General features: G+C 44.4%; 1 protein-coding gene across 1 annotated transcript; it reads left to right on the top strand.

Moving 5' to 3' along the window:
- The first annotated feature begins 1,982 nt into the window (after positions 1 to 1,982).
- LOC137299375 (procathepsin L-like) lies at positions 1,983 to 22,245 on the top strand. Its single transcript, XM_067968074.1, has 8 exons — positions 1,983 to 2,075; positions 4,281 to 4,433; positions 7,147 to 7,269; positions 8,261 to 8,476; positions 10,018 to 10,242; positions 14,514 to 14,679; positions 17,007 to 17,112; positions 21,857 to 22,245. The coding sequence occupies exons 1-8, from the start codon at positions 1,983 to 1,985 to the stop codon at positions 21,954 to 21,956; spliced, it is 1,182 nt and encodes a 393-aa protein (XP_067824175.1). The 3' UTR covers positions 21,957 to 22,245.
- Positions 22,246 to 23,673: the final 1,428 nt, after the last annotated feature.

Below are 23,673 nucleotides of genomic sequence, written 5' to 3'. Positions count from 1 at the left end.
ACACAGGGTGACCTGCTGAGAGTTTGGTGAGTGTGGGATTTCGGTGAAGTGGGAGAAGGAGGTGCTGCTTTGCCTTGCTTTTCCTAACTTTTTCCGCAGAGCGGCAGTGGACCTGAGCAGCAGAAGATTGAGATTGGGGAATAAAAGCAGCAGCAGGCCGGCAACAAGAGAAAACTACTGTGCGACATCACAGGTGAGGCAGGAGAGTCAGAGAGGTGAGCACAGTATAAAAACAGAGACCGAGAGCGGGAGGAGAGTTTGAGAGTCTAAGGCAAGTCATGGCAGCACAGCTCGCACCCGTGATATGCTCCTCCTGCACTGTGTGGGAAGTCATGGACACTACCAGTGTCCCTGGCGACCATGTGTGCAGGAATTGTGTCCAGCTGCAGCTACTGGCTAACCGTATTTTGGAGCTGGAGCTGCGGATGGATTCACTGTGGAGCATCCGCGATGCTGAGACTATCGTGGATAGCACGTTCAGTGAGGTGGTCACACCGCAGGTAAAGATTACATGGGCAGAAAGGAAATGGGTGACCGCCAGGTAGAGCAGGAGTCCCCTGGGGCCATCTCCCTCTCAAACCGATATACTGCTTTGGATACTGTTGGGGGAGATGGCTTATCAGGGGAAAGCAGCAAGAGTCAAGTTCATGGCACCACGGGTGGCTCTGCTGCACAGGAGGGGAGGAAGAAGAGTGGCAGGGCTATAGTGATAGGGGATTCAATTGTAAGGGGAACAGATAGGCGTGACTCCAGGATGATATGTTGCCTCCCTGGTGCTAGGGTCAATGATGTTGCGGAGCGGCTGCAGGACATTCTGGAGGGGGAGGGTGAACAGCCAGTAGTCATGGTCCATATTGGTACCAATTGTAGACCTTCTTGTACTCTCTTTTAGTCTGATCCCACCTAATACCGTACTATTTCTTATTCTACTGCTATCTTTCTCTGCCAATCTTTTGTGTACCTTGTTTCTCCTTTCCAATGCTACATCCTGGTGCCCATCCCCCTGCCTAATTAGTTGAAACCCCCACCCCCACCCCACAGCACCAGCGAACCTCCCCACGAGGACATTGGTCCCAGCTCCGTTGAGGTGCAACCCATCCGGCCTGGACACGTTCCACCTCCCCCAGAACTGGTCCCAATGCCCCAGGAATCTAAAGCCCTCCCTCCTGCACCATCTCTCCAGCCACGCATTCATCTGCTCTATACTTCTATTTCTATACTCGCTAGCACGTGGCACCTGGTGTAAACCGTAGATTATTTCCTTTGAGGTCCTTCTTATTAATCTCTTTCCTAACTCCTTAAAATCTGTCTGCAGGACCTCATCATTCTTTCTACCTATGTCGTTGGTACCGATATGGACCATGAACTCTAGCTGTTCACCCTCCCCCTCCAGAATGTTCTGCAGCCACACAGTGACATCCTTGACCCTGGCACCAGGGAGGCAACGTACCATCCTGGAATCACGTCTGCAGCTGCAGAAACGCCTGTCTATTTCCCTAACTATAGAATCCCCTATCACTACTGCTCTCCTGACCTTTCTCCTCTCCTCTGTACAGCTGAGCCACACATGGTGCTGAGGTCTTGGCTCTGGCTGCACTCCCCATGGGAGCCTTTTCCCTCACCAATATTCGGAATTGAATACTGGTTAGAAAGTGAGACGCCCCATTGCACAGCACATGATGTATTAGGAGCACAGCAAGGTTAATGGGCAGGCTATCTGGCATCAGTAGCTCTTAAAGACTCCGAGCCAACCTTAAAAGCACAGCTTTAAGGGCACCTAGTGCTGACATCAAGATAAAAAGAAAATTAGTCAAAAGTTTTTTGAAATAATATAAAGAGGATGTAATGTGAATAATACATTTCAAACCATTGTTTCTTTGTATCCTTGTAAAAGAGGAATTTGATTCGTAAGCGACACCCTGAAAGACATTGAACAATCCCAATTAATTAGTTCATTACTTTCTTCCATTTCCCAATCAATGATGTTGCCAAAGGACTTGAGGGGTGGGTCCTGGAAGGCTGTGTGTGTATATAAAGTGGGAGTACACCTACTGTTTGGTGGAGCTGCATTCAGAGGGCAAAATCACTCTGAGGTGAGTTTGCTAATGCAAGGCCTCCGTCTCATTCCTTCTGATGTTCATTGATGGATTGGGATGGATTGGGATGGATTGGGATGGATTGGGATGGATTGGGATGGGATGGGATGGGATGGGATAAGATGCAATGGCATAGGATCTGTACACATTTTGTATGTAGGTCCAGATGAAACAAGGTACAAATTCCATAGTATTTTTAGTTTCAGTATTTTAGGAAGATAGTTTACTTGTTTCAAATCACCAGGTTAATGAACTTCTCCCCTTCTGTGTGTTTTTAATATTTGTTCTCAGGATGTGGGTGACGCTGGCAAGGCTGGCATTTATCGCCCATCCGTAGCTACCTTGAAAAGGTGATGGTGGGCTTCTATTTGAACTACTGCAGATCTTATGGTGAAGGTGCTGCCACAATGGTGTTAGCTGGGGAGTTCCAAGATATTCACCCAATGACAAGGGAATGGCGAAATATGTTCAGGACATATATGTGTATGACTTGGAGGGGATGTTGTAGTTGGTGGTGTACCCAAGACTTTGCTGCTCTAGTCCTTTTTGGGGGTAGAGGTTGCAGGGCAGAGAATAACTTTGGTAATTTACTACAACGCATCCTGTAGATACTAAATGCTGCAGCCATAGTGCACCGGTGTAGGAGCAGGGGGGGATACTGAGTCGAGTAGCAGTGGCACCAATCAAGTGAAATGCTCTGTCCTGAATGGTGTTGAACTGCTTGAATGTTGTTGCGGCTGCACACATCCAGGCGAGTGGTGATTATTCCATCACACCTGATTCGAACCTTGTAGATTTTGGACAGGCTCTGAGGGGTGAAGAGGTGAGGCACTTGTCTCAGAGTACCCAGCTTCTGCCCTGTACTTGTAGACAAGGTGTTGATATAGTTGGTCCAGTCCAGCCTCTGGTCAATGGTGTACACTGTAAATGGGCATGTGCAAGCATAAGGAGGGGTTTTATTTTTAAATTCAGGAACCAAGGTGAAGGGACAATTCACATCAGACACAAGTTTGAAAAAGAATAGGAGGAAAGGGAAGCTAAATCAAGGAGTGGTTGGGTGATGCCAAGCTTGGATCAGACGATCTGAAGATTGTAGGGGGAAGGGAAGCCCGAGGGAGGTAAGGAGTTCAACAGTTTTGAGACACTGGTAAAAAATGAAGTGGAGGAGGAGATGGTGATGAATCCTAAAGGTAGAAATAACCATTGCTGATGTTAATGTACAAACATTTAATGAACAACTGTAATTTCTATCCATTGATTTCAGACAGTGGCAGAGGAGGAGTTGTGTGTAGGGTAGTGTATTTGGAACTTAGGAGGAACAAAGGGGAAGATCCAGGAGAGACTGACCATAATAGTACAATGTGTACAATAAATATGTGTACAGTGTGTGTAATTATGTGTAAGTATTTACATTGTATAGAATGTGTACATGTCAGTGCATATATTTATATATATAATAATCAGAACAGACCAATTGTAATACATTTATGGTGAAACAGCACAATCGAGTATTCAGAGGCTGGAGTTCTGTTCTCCTGCACACTGGGGTATGATTGGGGTGGGGCTGGAGGACTCTGTTCCCATTGGTTGCAAGTATCCCATTGAATGTCAACCCAGGATTTAGAGAACGGAACTCTCCTCTTTGTCCTTGTCTGGAGTGAGGCACTTTTAAATTCAGTATTGGGATTTTGAGCAATATTATTGAAATAGACTTAATGAGCAGGAGGATTCCAATCCACAGATTATGATCGTGAAGTACTTTTCTGTTCAGTGAAGCCAAGATGCAAAAAAGTGAGAGGAATTGAAAGATGATTGAGCAGAATAATATCTGTGTATCTTTCTCTCCATGAAGAGTAACTTTACACAACAAATCAGTCTCAAGATAATGGGTCGGCCATTTGGGACCGAGATGAGGAAAAATGTCTTCACTCAGAGGGTTGTGATCTCAGTCGTTGAGTATATTCAAGACTGAGATCGATGGATATTTGGACACTAAGAGAATCAAGGGATATGGGGATGGGGCGGGAAAGTAGAGTTGAGGTAGAAGATCAGTGATGATCTTATTGAATGGCAGAGCAGGCTCGAGGACCGTATGGCCTATTCCTGCTTCTATTTCTTATGTTCTTAACTATTTTCATAGTAATCTATTAATACTGTCCACTCTATGTTTAATGCCATTGGTTTTGCTCCATTAGATTGTCCATCATGAACTTCTCTTTGTTTGTGGGCTGTGTGGTGGTGTCTGTTCTGGTTGTAGCCTCAGGCTCCACATTTGATTCAACACTGGATGATGACTGGAAGAACTGGAAATCAGAGCATGAGAAGCAGTACACGGAGGTAAAAGGGAATTTGTTCTAGTACAGAACCTGCTCCAAACGTTCACCTCACTCAGGAGTGGAAAGGGATTCCACACACTTGCTAAATTATTGAGAATTCCCACTTAGATTTAAGACGGGAACAGTGAATTCCCTGTTGTGTGGAATGGCTATGTGAGGTGAAATTGAAAATACATTGGCACTGAAATTCCATGGGACTTCTCCCAGACTCTGTAACTCCAGTAGGAGACTGGCAGAACTCACAGGGAAACAGCAGAGACTTGGTGTAACTCAGTTTACTGCGGGTTCTGCTGGTCTCCTGCTGAAGTTACCACAGAGATCATAAAAACCCCTAGCAAAGCTTCACTTTTTTTGAAATATATCAACATTGTCACCACACACAGCAATCAGAACATATCTTCCCCCATTAATGGAATACTTAAGAAGTAACAGAAAGGGGTAATGTAGTAGATGTAATGTATTTGGATTTTCAAATGGCCTTTCATAAGGTACTTCAATGCAGTCTCATGACTAAGGTCAGAGCATGTGAAGTCAGGGGACAGGTAGCAGAATGGATAACAAGTCGCCTACAAAACAGAAAACAAAGAGTAGGGGTTAAGTGTAGCTACTCAGATTGGCAAAAGGTGGGAAGTGGCATTCCATAGGGATTGGTGTTGGGACCACTGCTGCTCACAATTTACGTTAATGATTTGAATTTGGGAATTGCAAATTGGGGGATGTAGTTAATACTTGCAGAATGGGCATATAATTGGCAAATGAATTTCAATATAGATAAATGTGAGGTGGTGCATTTTGGTAGGAAGAATAAGGAGGCCACATACTGCTTGGATAATAAGAATCTAAATACGATGTAGGAGCAAAGGTATCTAGGGGTACAGATACACGAATCACTAAAAGCAATGACGCAGATTAATAGGGCCTTGAAAAAGACAAATGAAGCACTGGGGTTCATTTTTAGAGGGATAGAATTGAAAAACAGAGAAGTTATGTTAAATTTGTATAGAACTTTGGTTAGACCACACATGGAGTGCTGGAAAGGAAATAGAGGTATTGGAGAAGTTGCAAAAAAGATTCACAAGGATGATACCAGAGCTGAGAGGATATACTTATCAGGAAAGGCAGAACAGGATGGAGCTCTTTTCTCTATCAAAGAGAAGGCTGAGGGGTGACCTGTCTTTAAGAAAATGAAAGGATTTGATAGGTTAGAAAAAATGTTACCACTTGTGGGGGAGTCCAAAACTAAAGGTCATAAATATAAAATAGTCGCCGATAAATCCAATAGGGAATTCAGGAGAAATGTCTTTACCCAAAGAGTGGTAAGAACATGGAATTCATTACCACAAGGAGTAGTTGAGGCAAATAGCATTGATGCATTTGAGGGGAAGTTAAATAAGCACATGAGGAAGAAAGGAATAGAAGGGTATGCTGATCGGGTTAAATGAAGTATTCACTGTATTTATTAACGACTTAGATGATGGGATAGTGAGCCACATATCCAAGTTTGCTGATGACAAAAAAATAGGCAGAATTGTAAGCAGTGTAGATGGAAGCATAAAATTACAGAGGGACATTAATAGATTAAGTGAATGGGTAAAACTGTGATAAATGGATTTCAATGTAGGCAAGTGTGAGGTCATCCACTTTGGACCTAAAAATGATAGATCAGTCTGCTTTCTAAATGGTGAAAAGCTTGAAACAGTGGAGGTCCAAAGAGACTTAGGGGTCCATGTACATAGATCATTAAAATGTCATGGACAGGTACAGAAAATAATCAAAATGGCTAATGGAATGCTGGCCTTTATATCTAGAGGACTAGAATACAAGGGGACAGAAGTTATGCTACAGCTATAGAAAGCCCTGGTTAGACCACACCTGGAGTACTATGTTCTGTTCTGGGCACCGCACCTTAGGAAAGATATATTGGCCTTGGAGGGATTGCAGCATAGATTTACTAGAATGATACCTTGACTTCCAACGGTTAAATTACGAGGAGAGATTGCACAAATTAGGGTTGTAATCCCTGGAATTTAGAAGATTAAGGGGTAATTTAATCAAAGTTTTCAAGATATTAAAGGGAACTGATAGGGTAGGTAGAGAGAAGCTATTTCTGCTGGTTGAGGAGTCTAGGACTAGTGGACGTCGCCTAAAAATTAGAGCCAGGACTTTCAGGAGTGAAGTTAGGAAACACTTCAAGGCGCAAAGGTTGGTAGAAGTTTGGAACTCTCTTCTGCAAACGGCAGTTGATGCTAGCTCAGTTGTTAATAAATCGGAGATTGATAGATTTTTATTAACCAAAGGTATTTAGGGATATGGCGCTAAGGCGGGTATATGGAGTTAGGTCACAGATCAGCCATAATCTCATTGAATGGCGGAACAGGCTCATGAGGCTAAATGGCCTACTCCTGTTCTTATGTTCCTATGTCGTTCCTCCATTATCCCATTTCTCTGTTGCTCACTCCAAAATATTATGTCCAGGAATAAAGATCTTGCACAGTTGTTCCTACTGTACCTTTAGTGTTGATCTCTCAGACTGAGAGTTCAATCTGGTTTTGAGTTGTGTTTGCGTGTGGGAAGAGGAATGAGTAAACCCTCTCTGATATCGATGAGGGATGGAAACCTGACTGTAAAATATCATTTCACCTTTTGCACAGGGATTTCTAAAGCTACTGATTAAAGGTGCTGGAGCTTGACTTTGCCTTAATGTCATTTTACAGGATGAGGACACCCACAGGAGAATAATTTGGGAAGACAACATGAGATACATCAAACAGCACAACCTGGAACACTCAATGGGGAAGCACACATTTACTGTGGGAATGAATCAGTTTGGAGACTTGGTGTGTACAAAATGTATAATTTGGGGGGCTTTCCTTGGCCCTACCCTCCCCACGGTGATGGACTAAAACCCAACACTGAGATCAATGGAAATTTAGACTCAATGTCATTATTTTTTATCATTAAAATCAATTCAACTGTTGGAAAATTGGTGAGAAACAAATTGGATTGTGAAAGTGAAATAAAGTCTGAATGTGGAATGTTGGATCCCAGTTGAAAATGGCAGCTTCTCCCCACCCACCCCATGAGGGCAATGACTCATGGGAGCTAGGTCCACAGACACCCTTGGTTGTCTCAGTCTTTATGTGTGAGCCTCAACAGTTAGTGTGGGCAGGGTATTTGACAATGGGGGGGCATCAAAGCCAAACCTGATCCTTGTGCAACAGCCATTTGCCAGTGCACTGAATTGTGATCAAAAATGAGAATCCTGCCTGACCTTCTCCTCTAAGTCCAACGGCACTGAGGCCGATCGTAGCCCCCAACTGCAGCCCCAGCTGAGATCAATTAATTAAGCACAGGCTGGCGATGGAACCTGAGACCCAATCAACTCAGTCATCAAGGGGGAATGGCAGCTTATTACCCATTCTCCTCACTAGCGAGGGTGCTCTATAAGATTATAATTACCGTAGAAGATTATCAAATGGTTTCACCTAAAATAAGGGGCATGGATAATAACTGCTGCCATTTTGACTCTTGTACTGTGGACCAGAGAGATGCTTTATCAGCTTCAGGCTGCCCACCCCCCTTTTTATTGGACTGTGAGGAAATGGATGGACTCATTCCACGATGGGCCGTGTTTTGCTGCATTTCTTTATTTCAATCCAAGATTAGACATGAGTATGGAGTGTGAGCAGTGCTTGATACTCATATCGCTCTTTTTTGATAAACTCAGTGAATGGATGAAAATGTAGCCCTTGGAGGCTATCAACCCTCCTCCTGCTCGTTAATAATCAGTCACTTTATTAATGAATGTCCATGTACTTGACTTTCCAGACAACTGAAGAGTTCAATGAACACATGAATGGATTCCTCCAAGTCAGAGCTGATAACTCGACTGAAGAAGAAGTTGACAAAGATGATGATTATGATGAAGATAATGTAGTTGATGAAGATGATGTAGTTGATGCAGATGATGAAAGTAATGATGGTGTACAGGGTGTAATTGTCGACTGGCGCACGAAAGGCTATGTTACTCCAGTAAAGAACCAGGTAAAAATAGGAAGGAATCTTTCCAGTGATTATTAAGTGTAAGGTTCTGAGGAAATATTGAAGTTATGACAGGCTGGTAGGAACCTGTAAGGAAGATGCAGCTTTGGCTTTAGTTCGTATTTGCCTGAAACTGTCTCTCCTCGTAACTCAGCGCAGCTGTTCACGTTCGCTGGTTATGGCGAGGCATGAATAATAGACATGGGATATTTAAAACAGAGCTGGAAGAAAAGAAGAAAATACAAGACCAGAAAATAGCGAAAACAGAAGTGAGATGTAAAGCCTGTGATATTTTGCACATGGTACTTGTCTGTACTCAAAATGTTCCCCCTGCCCTGGCCATCCACAGTGTTTATATCACAGCTATATGCAATTTTTTCCATTTGTTATCCATTTAAAGATTTAATGCCTCACTCTCCAACAATTATTAGTTAGATTGTATGACACTAATGGGGAACTCATAAAGACACTGGTTTAATTTATCTTCTTAACTATAAAATGCAATTAGCTCTTAAGCTCAAACAACCTAACAGGTATAAAATTATTAACAGTATTTAAACCTCTTCCTTTACAGTTTCTGACAAAATACACAGATTTGCTTGACTTGCTCTCATTATAAGTGTCTAATAATTTCAACGATTTTAATATAATTCTTTTTCATGTGTTTCTTTGCTTTAATTTTTTCAGTTAATTTGTGTTGATTGAGGTGAAGGGTGTTAGTACTGAGGACAGAACACTTTTCTAATTCAGCCACCCACTGCCAAGCACTCCCAGGTCAGGTTCAACTGCAGGAGAGTAAAGCTCCCTCTACTCTGCCCTCAGTGTGCTTAGCAACACCCTCCAATGAACACCCTCAGCTACACCAGTTTGACATTTCCATTTCTCACACCAACCTACCCCGTATCTGTCTTTTCTACTTTTTGAACCTAGTGTCGGCGTCAAGCACTCCCCGGTCAGGAACTGCATTGGTTTGATGCACGTTGAAGCTTCCTGTATTCTTCCCCAACAAAATACTTTAACTCTACTCTCAGGTGAACACCTCCTCCTGCACCAGTGTGACATTTCCATTTCCCACCCCAGCCATCCTTTTTGACTCTGTGAGTGAGATTGCTAATTTAGCGCCAATTTGTGAGCATTTTTGCACCTTGATCTCATGCTTCTTAAGAAGTGGGTGGAGACTGCCCAATTTCATGTATGACCCTTATAGCCCGCAGAGAGATTATCACCCTATCAGTCTGAGCTGGATTTAAACCTGGGTCACAACCAGCATGCTAACCTACTGTGCCCCTGGCTCCATACCGAGTCCTTCTTATTTAAATTATTCTGCAGTGAATCATGTCTCAGCTCTAAGAAGCAAGAGCACAAGCACGGCCCTCCCAGCTGTGGCACACAGACACTCATTGTTCTCGTGTGTGTCCTATACACCTCACCAAAGAAGATGGAATAACATCAGTGTAAATCTGTACACCTTATAAGAGATGGAAAGAAGATTTTATTTTTATATCAGAATGTTTTTAATATGATTGTATTTCTGTAATTATCAGGGACGCTGTGACTCGAGCTGGGCTTTTAGTGCGACTGGTGCCCTCGAAGGACAAATGTTTAGGAGAACAAGAAAACTGGTTTCTCTGAGTGAACAGAACCTGGTTGATTGTAGCCGAAGATATGGAACCTATGGATGTAGGGGTGGATGGATGCATCTAGCCTACAGATATGTGATGAGAAACAGAGGCATAAACTCTGCTGCAACTTATCCATACACTGGACGGGTAAATCTCTTTTAAACTTGTTTCCAAGTTGACCAGGTACAATGGGGGTAATTTTAACCCACCAGGGCGGGTGGGGGAGGAAGCAGGTGGGACGTTAAAAAAAAATAAAACAGGAAACACACCTCCAACCTGCCCATTTCCGGTTTAAAGGGAGGAGGGTTGGTGGGGGATGGGCGTGAGTGACCAACCCCTCTCAGTAAGCAGGTCGGTCACTAAAATATTTTAAGGAGGCTGCGTGCCTCCATTTTAACTCAAGTTATATATTTAACTCCTGGGGTCCGGGATTCCCGGAAGATGAAAGGAGGCTGGAAGGGCCGGATCCATGAGGCAAGTGCCTTTACTGCGATGGTAGTGGGCGAGGAGGAGCAGGAGTGCATCCCCCTGGCCCACCAAATGTACCTTTTAAACACCCTGTGATGGGACCCCCGCGATCGGCCGAATCGCCCCTGGATCAGCCGGCACCCCACAGCAATGTCCGACTCCGCCCCCCCACCCCGGCATTGTCTGACATCCCCCCTCGCCATGTCCGACATACCCCCATGCAATGTCTGACATCCTCCACTGCGATGTCCGACTTCCCCCACTGCAATGTCCATCCTCCCCCCGTGATATCCGACTTCCCCCCGTGAAGTCCGACTCCCCCTTGCACTGTCCGACCCCCCCCGCGATGTCCGACTCCCCGCCTGCAATGTCCGATGTCCCCCCGTGATGTCCTACTCCCGCCCGCGATTTCCGACTTCCCCCCTCAATGTCCGACTTCCCCACGCCGCAATGTCCGATTCCCCCCCTGCTATCGAAACCCCGAAGTTCACCAACATTCCCCGACCCCTGTGATCCAAACACCGAAGATCCTGATCTCTCCCTGACTGCTTTCCCGCCTGACAGATAGCCAGCCTGTCAATCTGGCTGGTTATCAGGCACGAAACCTATTGAAAAAATTTTAAATAGATCCTACCGTCAAAATTGTCAGGACTTGAGGGAAACCCTTAATTCCGAGTTTTCCATCCACAAATCCTAGCCCCCACCCCGCCCCATTCCCTTTCCGCCTCGGAGTTAATAACCAGCCGAATATCTTCACAGCATTCACGGCATTAGTCAGCAGAGCCCAGTCCATAAAATGGATGATCCATCTCGGCCTGCTCCCGATATCCCCACCATCACAGAAGTCAGTCTTCAGCCAATTCGATTCACTCCACCTGATATCAAGAAACGGCTGAGTGCACTGGATACAACAAAGGCTATGGGCCACGACAACATCCCAGCTGTAGTGCTGAAGACTTGTGCTCCAGAACTAGCCGCACCTCTAGCCAAGCTGTTCCAGGATAGCTACAACACTGGCATCTACCCGACAATGTGGAAAATTGCCCAGGTATGTCCTGTCCGCAAAAAGCAGGATAAATCCAATCCGGCCAATTACTGCCCCTTCTGTCTACTCTCAATCATCAGCAAAATGACGGAAGGTGTTGTCGACAGTGCTATCAAGCGGCACTTACTCACCAATAACCTGCTCACCGATGCTCAGTTTGGGTTCCGCCAGCACCACTCGGCTCTAGACCTCATTACAGCCTTGGTCCAAACATGGACAAAAGAGCTGAATTCCAGAGGCGAGGTGAGAGTGACTGCCCTTGACATCAAGGCAGCATTTGACCGAGTGTGACACCAACGAGCCCTAGTAAAATTGAAGTTAATGGGAATCAGGGGGAAAACTCTCCAATGGCTGGAATCATACCTAGCACAAAGGAAGATGGTGGTGGTTGTTGGAGGCCAATCATCTCAGCCCCAGGACATTGCTGCCGGAGTTCCTCAGGGCAGTCTTCTCGGCCCAACCGTCCTCAGCTGCTTCATCAATGACCTTCCCTCCATCATAAGGTCAGAAATGGGGACGTTCGCTGATGATTGCACAGTGTTCAGTTCCATTCACAACCCCTCAGAAAATGAAGCAGTCCGAGCCCGCATGCAGCAAAACTTGGACAACATCCAGGCTTGGGCTCATAAGTGGCAAGTAACATTCGCAGCAGACAAGTGCCAGGCAATGACCATCTCCAACAAGAGAGAGTCTAACCACCTCCCCTTGACATTCAACGGCATTACCATTGCCGAAACCCCCACCATCAACAACTTGGGGGTCACCATTGACCAGAAACTTAACTGGACCAGCCATATAAATACTGTGGCTAAAAGAGCAGGTCAGAGGCCGGGTATTCTGCGGCGAGTGACTCACCTCCTGACTCCCCAAAGCCTTTCCACCATCTACAAGGCACAAGTCAGGAGTGTGATGGAATACTTTCCACTTGCCTGGATGAGTGCAGCTCCAACAACACTCAAGAAGCTCGACACCATCCAGGACAAAGCAGCCCGCTTGATTGGCACTCCATCCACCACCCTAAACATTCACTCCCTTCACCACCGGCGCACAGTGGCTGAAGTGTGTACTATCCACAGGATGCAATGCAGCAACTCACCAAGACTTCATCGACAGCACCTCCCAAACCCATGACCTCTACCACCTAGAAGGACAAGGGCAGCAGGCACATTGGAACAACACCACCTGCACGTTCCCCTCCAAGTCACACACCATCCCGACTTGGAAATATATCGCCATTCCTTCATCGTCACTGGTTCAAGATCCTGGAACTCCCTACCTAACAGCACTGTGGGAGAACCTTCAACACACAGACTGCAGCGGTTCAAGAAGGCAGCTCATCACCATCTTCTCAAGGGCAATTAGGGATGGGCAATAAATGCTGACCTTGCCAGCGATGCCCACATCCCATGAACAAATAAAAAAAAAGAATATCAGCTGACGCCCTACTTTGGATCAATTCTTCCCTTGGGAATCTGCTCCCAGGCTTCTGCCAATGCCACTGTACAACCAGGATGTGAAGATGCCGGTGATGGACTGGGGTGGACAAATGTAAGGAATCTTGCAACACCAGGTTATAGTCCAACAATTTTATTTTAAAATCACAAGCTTTCGGAGATTATCCCCTTCGTGATAATCCCCTTCATGATAAGGGGATAATCTCCGAAAGCTTGTGATTTTAAAATAAAATTGTTGGACTATAACTTGGTGTTGTAAGATTCCTTACAACTGTACAACCAGCACTCGGAAGAGTGCGAAAGTGTTGCCTTTCAGGAAGGGGCTAGCTCTCCCTTTCATTTCCCCCCTTATATTGTATGGGTTTATCAAATCTCAACTCAACACCTCCCTCTGTCATACAATTCGGATGAGGAGTTGAGAGCGTTTAAGTTCATATCTATTACCCTATTGCTCATCATTCTGTGACCCAGAGTGTTGGTGTGCCAGTGAGCTGAGACAACACATCATCTGCCATGTTCTATGCTTGATCTGTGGAACTTTCAACATCACCCAGTACAACGGTTACCACAGCAACATAGGGATGTAGAGGACTGGAAGATCAGGACTAGGAAAGATTCTTTTCGTCCGTCTGGCTCTCCCATCCTGTCCATTTGGCTGGTCAGTTACTCAAATATAGGTAGCGTCTTTTAAAGCACGAAAGAAACAGTTCAAGTCTGTCGCGTGGCCTGTGTGCAAGATATTAATGTTTGGTGGGAAGGTTCAAATTTGGGGTGTCAGCTGTTTGAAAGGACAGCCTATGTGAAAGTATGATCATTTGATAGAGAAATATACACTTTAGGAATGCAATTTAAGCTGCAACTTGATAAGTTCAAAGTTTTGAATATTGGGTTGGGATTGAGAACCTACTTGTTTTAAAACTATTCTTAGGTGATTATTTGTGTAAATTGCCTTTGGTGCTGATGCTGTTTCTGTCTGCTGCCACTGTTGGAGAGGAGACCTGAGACCACAACTACAAGGCAGACTTTGAGATCAGCGTGCTACCTCGCACTGTGCTGTCCCCTGACTCACCCTTTCATCTGCCCAAGAAGCAACTGAATGAGAGCAATCGCCTCTCTATATATAACATGCATCAATAATCTGTTGATTGCGCTTCCCTTTGCTTTGAATCCACTCTGTGCTTTAGGAGCTACACCAACTGGTGAGAAGGAAACTGAGAAGCACACTGGCCAAAATCTTCCCACCAGTGGGCAAGAAGGAGATGCTTCAATAGTTTCTATGTTCATAGTTGTTCCCTTTCCATTTGAACATGGTAACAATGATTATTTCATCAATGCAGCATCTTTAAGGTCCAAGGGGCTGTTAAAGACCCCGCAAAGATATCGCTGGTAATTGGAAAAGCATCACATGGTATTAATGAACTTTAACTTTTAACATTTTCTTTATCACTTAGGACGGACTCTGCAGGTTTAAGAGGAATAGTGTTGCTGCCACCTGCAAGAGTTACCGATTTGTCCGAAGAAACTGCGAACCTTGTTTAGCAAGAGCAGTGAAATATAGAGGACCCATAGCTGTTGCCATTGACGCAGGTCACAGGTCCTTCCAGCTTTATCGAAATGGTAAGAAACAGAAGCTATGGATGATATGCATAAATAAGCCTATCAACCTATTCTATATAAAATATTAAAAATTTTACATCTGCGCACACTTCCTCTGTCAACTTTTTTTTCATTATCAATTCTTTTTCAACATCAATAATAGAAACTACCACACAACTACACCTCCTCCAAGTCCTACCACACCCTGGCACATGCTTTCCAGTGCTGTCAAACACCACAACTCCATCCCAGTGATCCCATATCCCACAAGATCCCCACCCCCACCCCCACATAGGTCTCAGCATCTCCCCCACCCTCCCTGATATTCCCATACCCCATGACCCACACTCTCAATTGTCCCACACCTTGACTGCCCAGTGTTCTCACACTCAGGACCAGCACCCTGATGCCAACATCACAACCCAACATCACCTTCCCAGCACTGCCACAACACAGAAACCCCGCTCTACTCCTACAACAAACCACTGCCATCCCACTTCTACCTGAGTTCGAGACCCTCCTGTCACTATTGTCTTACCCTGCCCTACTCCCATTCCTCCCACACCTCGATTCCCCCCAGTGGTACTATGTGCAGGACCTGTAATCTACCTGTACCCTGGAACATCTTCCTACTGTCTTCTGTATTCCAGGATTTGAAGGTAAGAGATAAAATTAACTATGTACATCAATTAATATATGGTAACAATCTTCAGTAAGATGATGACTACATATTTTATCAAACCAAAGCTTAGGATATAAATCACAATCAAAATTAATTGAACATTAAACAGGTAAATGTACAGTATTGAGTACAAACATCGAAGTATTGTGGTTCCAATCTGTGTCCCTGTGATCCTAGAAACACAATAGCTCACTTCTTAAGTGGTGAAACACTAACACTTCGGATCAAGCTCAGTCTCCCTGTTGCCTTCTAACTTCCTGACTGACTTTTACATAAGAACATAAGAAATAGGAGCAGGAGTAGGCCAATCGGCCCCTCGAGCCTGCTCCGCCATTCAATAAGATCATGGCTGATCTGATCCTAACCTCAAATCTAAATTCATGTCCAATTTCTTGCCCGCTCCCCATAACCCCTAATTCCCTTTACTTCTAGGAAACTGTCGATTTCCATTTTAAATTTATTTAATGATGTAGCTAAAGGTAAAGTCAGTCTCAAATGTATCATTCAACATCCTTTTGTAGATATAATGAACAAAGGGCATTAGACAACTGTATCTCCCATAATTACATTAGGTAAACAACCATTCACAGATTACCAATTACACAGAATGTTCATTTACAAAAATACATCTGCCATTACAGGTCGGTTCGAAGACACCTCTCAGTCTGTCTGTCTGAATTTGACCAACATGTCAGGCTGACCAAAGTGAATAGAATGACATCTAAGCAGAAAGATGTCAAGAAATGCTTTATTGAACAATGCATTGAGTGGCCCTTTTGCATTCCAGCGTGTAATGTAACTTGTAGAAACTGATATTGACCAAAGAATCCAAAAAATAATTTTTAAAAAACAGAAAGCTTGGTTATTGTCGCATGAATTTACAGGAAGTGCATGCTATGTGCAGGAGTTTTAACAGATTTCTAGTAAATTGTCCTTGGTACTGTCCATGGTCAGTTGAAGAACAGAAGTTTCTTTTTTTCTGAGATGTGATGGAGTTGAGAGTTTCAGGAAGTTGCTCCACCAAACCACCTATTGGCCAGAGCTCGCAACTACATTGTGATGGTTGACTGCAAAACTGAATGGGAAATGTGGGCAATCGTAAATATTGACACAAAATTATGACTAAAAATTATGACAACAGGAAGTGTGCACCCTACACATGATTTTTAATATACCAGTCAATAAACATGGTGAATCGAGTCTAAGTGTAGTCTTCAGTTGAAGTGGGGTTAAAGTTGTCTATGCTGTTCTTAACTTTGTTTGATACTTTGATTTTATACTATTATTTGTAGTTAATTAGCAAAGTTTGAGCAATTTTGAAATTAGAGTTGGTTGGAGAGCAGGACTTTCTCCACAGCACAGGCCGAGGGGCTGGGAGATGCAAACCTGAGGTGCTGCCGCACCACTGCTGGTGGGAGGGTGTAATTACAGCACGACCAGTTTATATGGACATTTTCCATTATCAAGATGGACATTGGGATTTTCACAGAAAAAGTCAACAAAAGTGACAAAAATATGACAACAGGGTTTGTAAACAAGACCGTAGACTGGAAGATAATTGGAGCGAGAAAAATGACAGAGCAAATATCTGTGGGAAGGGACTAATGGTGACGTTAATTGTACATTTTACAATTATATCATATTAAGAATAAGTGTCTGCTTACAGGAATCTACTACGACCAAAATTGCAACCGTCGGAGGCTGAACCATGCAGTGCTGGTGGTTGGATATGGACGTAGTGGTAGACGTAATTATTGGATTGTTAAAAACAGGTACGTACTTTAAAAAATGAATTACAACTGATCACAGCTGGGGCAATGGCAGGGACATTGCATTTGGTCTCGGTGTTCCTGGGGTAGGAGGACAAATCTGCCAAAGTTCCCACTGCTGATTACTATCCAGAGGCACTGGAGAAGGTGCATAAAAGATTCACAAGGATGAAACCAGAACTGAGAGGATATACTTATCAGAAAAGGTTGAACAGGCTGGTGCTACTTTCCCTGGAAAGACGAAGGTTGAGGGGTGATCTGATAGAGGTCATTAAGGTTATGAATGGGTTTGATAGAGTAGATGTAGAGAAAATGTAGAGAAAATGTTTCCACTTGTGGGGAAGTCCAAAACTAGAGGTCACAAATATAAGATGGTTGTTAATAAATTCAATATGGAATTCACGAGAAACTTCTTTACTCAAAGAGTGGTAAGAATGTGAAACGCGCTACCACAAAGAGCAGCTGAGGTGAATAGCATAGGTGCATTTCCAATTCTGGCCTCTTGCCCATCCCCGATGTACATTTTGGAAGGAAGAATAAGAGTGAAACGCGCTACCACAAAGAGCAGCTGAGGTGAATAGCATAGGTGCATTTCCAATTCTGGCCTCTTGCCCATCCCCGATGTTAATCGCCGTGCAGTCAGCTGCCTAGGTCCTAAGCTCTGGAATTCCCTCCTGAAACCTTACCATCTCTCTACCTCTCTCTCCTCATTTAAGACGCTCCTTAAAACTTACCTCTTTGACCAAGCTTTTGGTCATCTGTCCTAATGTGTGGCTCAGTGTCAAATTTTGCTTCATAACACTCCTGTGAAATACCTTGGGACTTTTTACTATGTTAAAGGTGCGATATAAATTCCAGTTGTTTTGTTGTGGTTAAGGGGAAGCTAGATCAGCTCATGAGAAAGAAAGGAATAGAAGGTGGGAGGAGGCTTCTGTGTACATAAACATCGACATAGACCAGTTGGGCTGAATGGCCTGTTTCTGTGCTGTAGACTTTATGTGGGTTGGGGGTGGGTGGGCAGTAAAAATAGTTGATTTTTGGAGCGAGATTGCACCCACTTCCGAGTTTAACCCAGGCACGTTTGGATGCGCACTTACAACAGAAACCCGGAAGCCCCATCCTCACTTAAAGCCGGTGTGCCAAAACTTAAAGGGGCAATGTATCTCATCATGATAGGTGAGGCACTTAATTTTTTGTGTATTAGAAATGTCAAACAAATTTAACCTTTTCTGTTCGGGTTTCCTATTGCTTCTGATTCACATCAGGTAAAAGCAGGCAGGTAGGGCCAGATCCATGAGGTGAATGAGTGCCTTTATTGCACTGCTTGTGGGCCCGGAGGAGCAGGAATGCTTCTTCCAGGCCCAACAAGCTCACCTGGCGCGACAGGACCCCATGATCGGCTGAACCTCATTCCCCTCCAATAGTGGACCCATCCCCCATGGTGGACATCCCTCTCAATGTTGGATCGCCTCACTGATTTTGGACCCCTCCCAATGCTGAAACCCCACCCCCCGCCCGATGCTGGACCCCCCCACCACCAATGCTGGAACCCCCCCACCAACGCTGGACACCCCCCAATGGTGGACCCCCCGATCTTCTCCAAGGACCACTCACTATCATCCACGGTCCCCCACCTCACCCCACCACCCCTCCAATTTCTTCCATGGCTCACAATCTCTCGCTCCCTCCCACCCACCTCTCTGATGTGTGGCTCCTTTCCCTCCCGACAGGCAGCCAGCCTGTCAATCTGGCTGCCTGGGAAACCCAGAAGCACAAGTACCTACCTGCATTTGAGTTGCGATCGCAGATTGCAACACATTCATTTGGCTTCCGGGTTCGCCACACGAATATCTACGGATGCGCTGGGTTCCTGGCTCCGGGCTAAAATCATGCCCATTGCATCTATGTATCTATGTAACTAACAACTGGAAATGTGTTTGTGTGGATGTGAAGGGTTGATGGCAGAGTTGGGTGAGGTGGATGAGATCAGGGTTCGCTGAGGTGGTAGAATGGCACATGTAATATATTTGGATTTTCAAAAGGCCTTTGATAGGGTATCGCATATCAGACACATGCCTAAGGTCAGAGCATGTGGAGACAGGGACAAATGGCAGAATAGATAGCAAGCTGGCTACAAAACAGAAAACAAAGAGTAGGGGTTAAAGGTAGTTACTCAGACTGGCAAATGTTGCGAAGTGGTGTTCCACAAGGATCGGTGCTGAGACCACTGTTGTTCACCATTTACATAAACGATTTGGACTCGGGAATCGGAAGTAGAATTTGCGAACTATACCAAATTGGGGGTATATTTAATACTGAGGAGGACTGCGAGAAAATACAGGACGACATCAATAAACTCGCAGAATTGGCGTGTAATTGGCAAATCAATTTCAATATAGATAAGTAGTACATTTTGGAAGGAAGAATAAGAGTCCACATACTGCTTGCATAAAAGTCAAGTCGGGTAGAGGAACATAGGGATCTGGGGGTACAGATACACAAATCACTAAAAGTAGCGACGCAGGTTAAAAAAGCAAACCAAGCACTGGGGTTCATTTCCGGAGGGATAGAATTGAAAAGCAGAGAAGTTATGTTGAACTTCTATAGAACCTTGGTTAGACCACAATTGGAGTGCTGTGAACAGTTCTGTTCTCCATATTATAGAAAGGATATGGCGGCACTGGAGAAGGTACAAAAGAGATTTAATAGGATGATACCAGAACTGAGAGGTTATACCTATCAGGAAAGATTGAGCTCGCTGAGGCTCTTTTCTCTAGAAAAGAGAAGACTGAGGGGTGACCAGATAGAGGTCTTTAAGATTATGAAAGGGTTTGATAGGGTAGACGTAGAGAAGCTGTTTCCATGTGCGGAGGAGACCAGAACTGGGACCATAAATATAAGATAGTCACGAATAAATCCAATAGGGAATTCAGGAGAAAATTCTTTACCCAGAGAGTGGTTAGAATGTGGAACTCACTACCGCAAGGAGTAGTTGAGGCGACTAGCATAGATGCATTAAAGAGAGATAAACACATGTGGGAGAAAGGAATAGAAGGATATGCTTTTAGGGTTAGATGAAGTAGGGAGGAGGAGGCTCATGTTCAGCATAATCACCGCATAGACCAGTTGGGTCGAATGGCCTGCTTCTGTGCTGTAAATTCCATGTAATCAGAATGGTTGGGTGAGGTGGATAATATCAGGGTTCGATGGGGTGGTGCCAGGGTGGGTAGAACATGGAGTTGTAATGGATAAAACAGATTTTTAAACAAACACTGAAATGGATGGGGAAAATGGCTAAGTGCTGTAGATGCTGGAAATCTGAAATGAAAACTGAAAATTCTGGAAACCCTCAGGGGATTAGGCAGCATCTGTGGGGAGCGGAGGGTAGAGTTAATGTTTTAAGTCGATGCCCTTAGGTCAGAACCCAAAAATACATGGATTGCTGGAGCATGGGGCCACATCCATTTTGCCTCAAAGACAGTAAGTCGTCAATATCAGCCGTGCCCCAAGGCAAGAAATTCTAGAAAGAAGCCAGACACCCCCTTCTACTTACAGAGGGGGAAATCAGGGTACAAATATAGAAACGTAGGAACAGGAGCATGCCATTCTGCCCCTCGAGCTGAATTTAGATCGTGACTGATCTGTACCTCAACTCCATTTACCCGCCTAGATACCCTTACCCAACAAAAATCTATCGATCTCTGTCTTGAAAATTTCAATTGACGCAGTATCCACAGTCCTTTGGGGAGCAAGTTCCAGATTTCCACTACCCTTTGTGTGAAAAATGCTTCCTGATTTCCCTCCTAAATGGCCTAACTCTAATTTTAAGGTGATGCCCTCTTATTCTGGATTCCCTCCCAGAGGAGATGATTTCTCTGTCGGCACCCTATTGAATTAAAGTAATCCTAACCAACTCCCATACACCTTTCAATAATGGGTACAAGAAAGTTATTGGCAGAGATCTGACACAGCACCAAACCATGTTGTAGCACTTCATACCACCTATCATTTTTGAAGAGGAAAATTAAGAGCTGTTCTTGCAATTACTCAATGCTTTGGGCTGTAGAACTCTGATAACATTTGGAAGCAAGTCGTTAGGATGTAACATCCTAAGAGGGCAGGATACAAGCATACAAAAAAGGACAGGATAAGACCAGCTGGTCCATTAAACCTGTCCCATCCTGACATGATGTAACCTACATGCACCATCAACTCCCTCCACAGTCACACAATCTCCTTCGAGAGGCAATCTTAGGACGATGTCAGTAAAAACTCTGGGAAATTCTTCTCCCCATAAGGCAATTAGGCAAGCTCCAGGACACCACGGTGACTGAAATCACTAGTCCCCACTAACCCACCTACCTTCCATTGCTCAAGATGTCCTCCTCTCACAGGATCTCATCCAACTCCCTTTTGAAGGCCTGTAGTGAATCCACACTCACCGCACAGACTGGCAACTTATTTCAGAGGTCAAAAAGAAAAGAAGTACTTCCTGTCACCTAACCTTACTTTATGTTTTCACAACTCGTACTGATGTAGTCTAGTTCTGCCCAGCGAACTAGCTCAAATAACCCATGTGCTTGGACAGAATCCAATCCCTCCATTATTTTAAAGATCTCAATCATATCCTCTCGAAATCTTCGCTTTTCATACTATCATTATTTTCCAGAATAAAAAGCCCCAGTTCTCCAAGCCTGTCACTTGAACTGAACTGTGATGTTAACATCATATGTTTGTTCTTTTTCAGTTGGGGAAAACGTTGGGGCTTAAACGGTTACATCAACATGGCTAAGGACATGAGGAATCACTGTGGAATTGCCAGCTACTCAGTCTTTCCAATAGTGTAAGGGCTCACGTGTTCAACCAGAGCTTCCTGGAACTCCGCCCGAAAGAATGGTGGAAATGCTTCTGCTGATGCTTACTCATTCTACACCATTGCTTTAACTGTTTTTAAAGTGTGGGCAGTGGAATAATAATAAATTCTACGTATATCTATGGTTTAGCATAAAGGCCAATCCCATTGTGTATTTGATCTATGTAGTCACAGTAATGTACTAATGATCTGAGTGACTACATTATCTAACACGTGTAGAGACCTGTAATGCCGAGCAATACAATAAATGCTACCAGCAATCACTTCGAGAGTCTTTTTTATTCCAAAGGAATCTAATGCATGATTTTTCTCCAGCTTGAATTGTCTAGTTTATTTTGAAATGACCAGATGGCAGGTGACATAGAAGGAACATTTGTCATTCTAAATAAGTCTGTCATTCTACAAATTGGGCCTAATTTGGAAAAGTCCCACATAATGGCCCAGTTAGAGTTACTTTCAGAGATCAATTGGCTTAAAATTATACTTGAGGGGTTTGGTTGAGAGTAAGTCAATAAGTTGAGTTCATAACATTAGAAATGGAGGGGCAGGTGGCCCACAGGATGTATGTGGAATGTAAGATGTGGGTTATTCTGAATGTAAACGGCATCCAGAGGACTTGTATCTCCATCAGATGCCAGAGGGTGGAGTCTCTTGAATGTGATCATCCATAGGGAGAGCAGGGAGAGACAAGTGCAGGAAACCCTCAATTCCTGCAGCTGTCCAATAGCTACATGGTTTGGGATAGCTATTAGGAGGACAGCAACAATGACTGGGGGAGGGTGGTCATAATCAAGACTTTGGCACCATAGTGAAAGGACAACCCAAGGGAGGGAGGGGAAAGTTGCAAAGAAGACTAAGATAGTTGTAGTAAGGCATTCCGTAATCAGAGAAATATATAGCATGCCCTGTAACCGTGACCGTGAGTGTCTCAAGGTCTGTTGCCTCCCTTGTAGCAGCGGGAAGGATATCGTGCAGCAGCTTGACAAACCTAACAAGGAAGGGGGAGCAGCCAATGGGTCTGCTTCTTGTGGTAGCCATTGAAATGGGCAAGAAAAGATTGGAGATCCTGCAAGATTTTCAGAAGTTGGATTAAAGTAAGAGAGTAGCAGTAAGTGTCTTAAAATAATGTACTCAAATGCTTAGAGCATTATTCGGGGCTGCATTTTCTGACACTGCCCGGTGCAATTAATGAACAAGTGTAGTGGCACCACCGGGAAGTGTAAGATTTAATTGGACAGTGCTCACCCAGCACCCCTCCTGGAATGTGTAAATTGATCCAGTCAGGCTGTAGACTGGCAAGTTCGCTACAAGAGCGAGTTCAGACAAGGGGGACATGTATAATTTGATCCAGTCACTGGCAGGCAGCTGCACAGCACAGCACAGCAGCAAAACTCCTGAGTTCAGACAAGGCACAGCACTAACATTTGTGAGTCCAGATAATGCACAGCGTTATCACACCTGAGTCCAGACATGGCACAGCGCTATCAAGAATAAATCAGGAAATCTGGAGCTCAATGCTGATCACGAGAATTATGATCTTGTACATACTACAGGATCATGGATAAATAAGGACGTAGAATGAGGGGACGCAACTCAAAGGATATAGATTCATATGCAAGAACAGTGGGGGTAGGCCGGGGTGGGGGTGGGGGGTGGTGGAGGAGAGGGTTTGCTTTTAATGTGAAAGAAGA

Source organism: Heptranchias perlo, chromosome 29, assembly GCF_035084215.1.
Source record: "Heptranchias perlo isolate sHepPer1 chromosome 29, sHepPer1.hap1, whole genome shotgun sequence".
In the NCBI taxonomy this organism is placed as follows: domain Eukaryota; kingdom Metazoa; phylum Chordata; class Chondrichthyes; order Hexanchiformes; family Hexanchidae; genus Heptranchias; species Heptranchias perlo.
The sequence above is the reverse complement of the archived record's forward strand: the minus strand, read 5'-3'. Positions and strand labels throughout refer to the sequence as shown.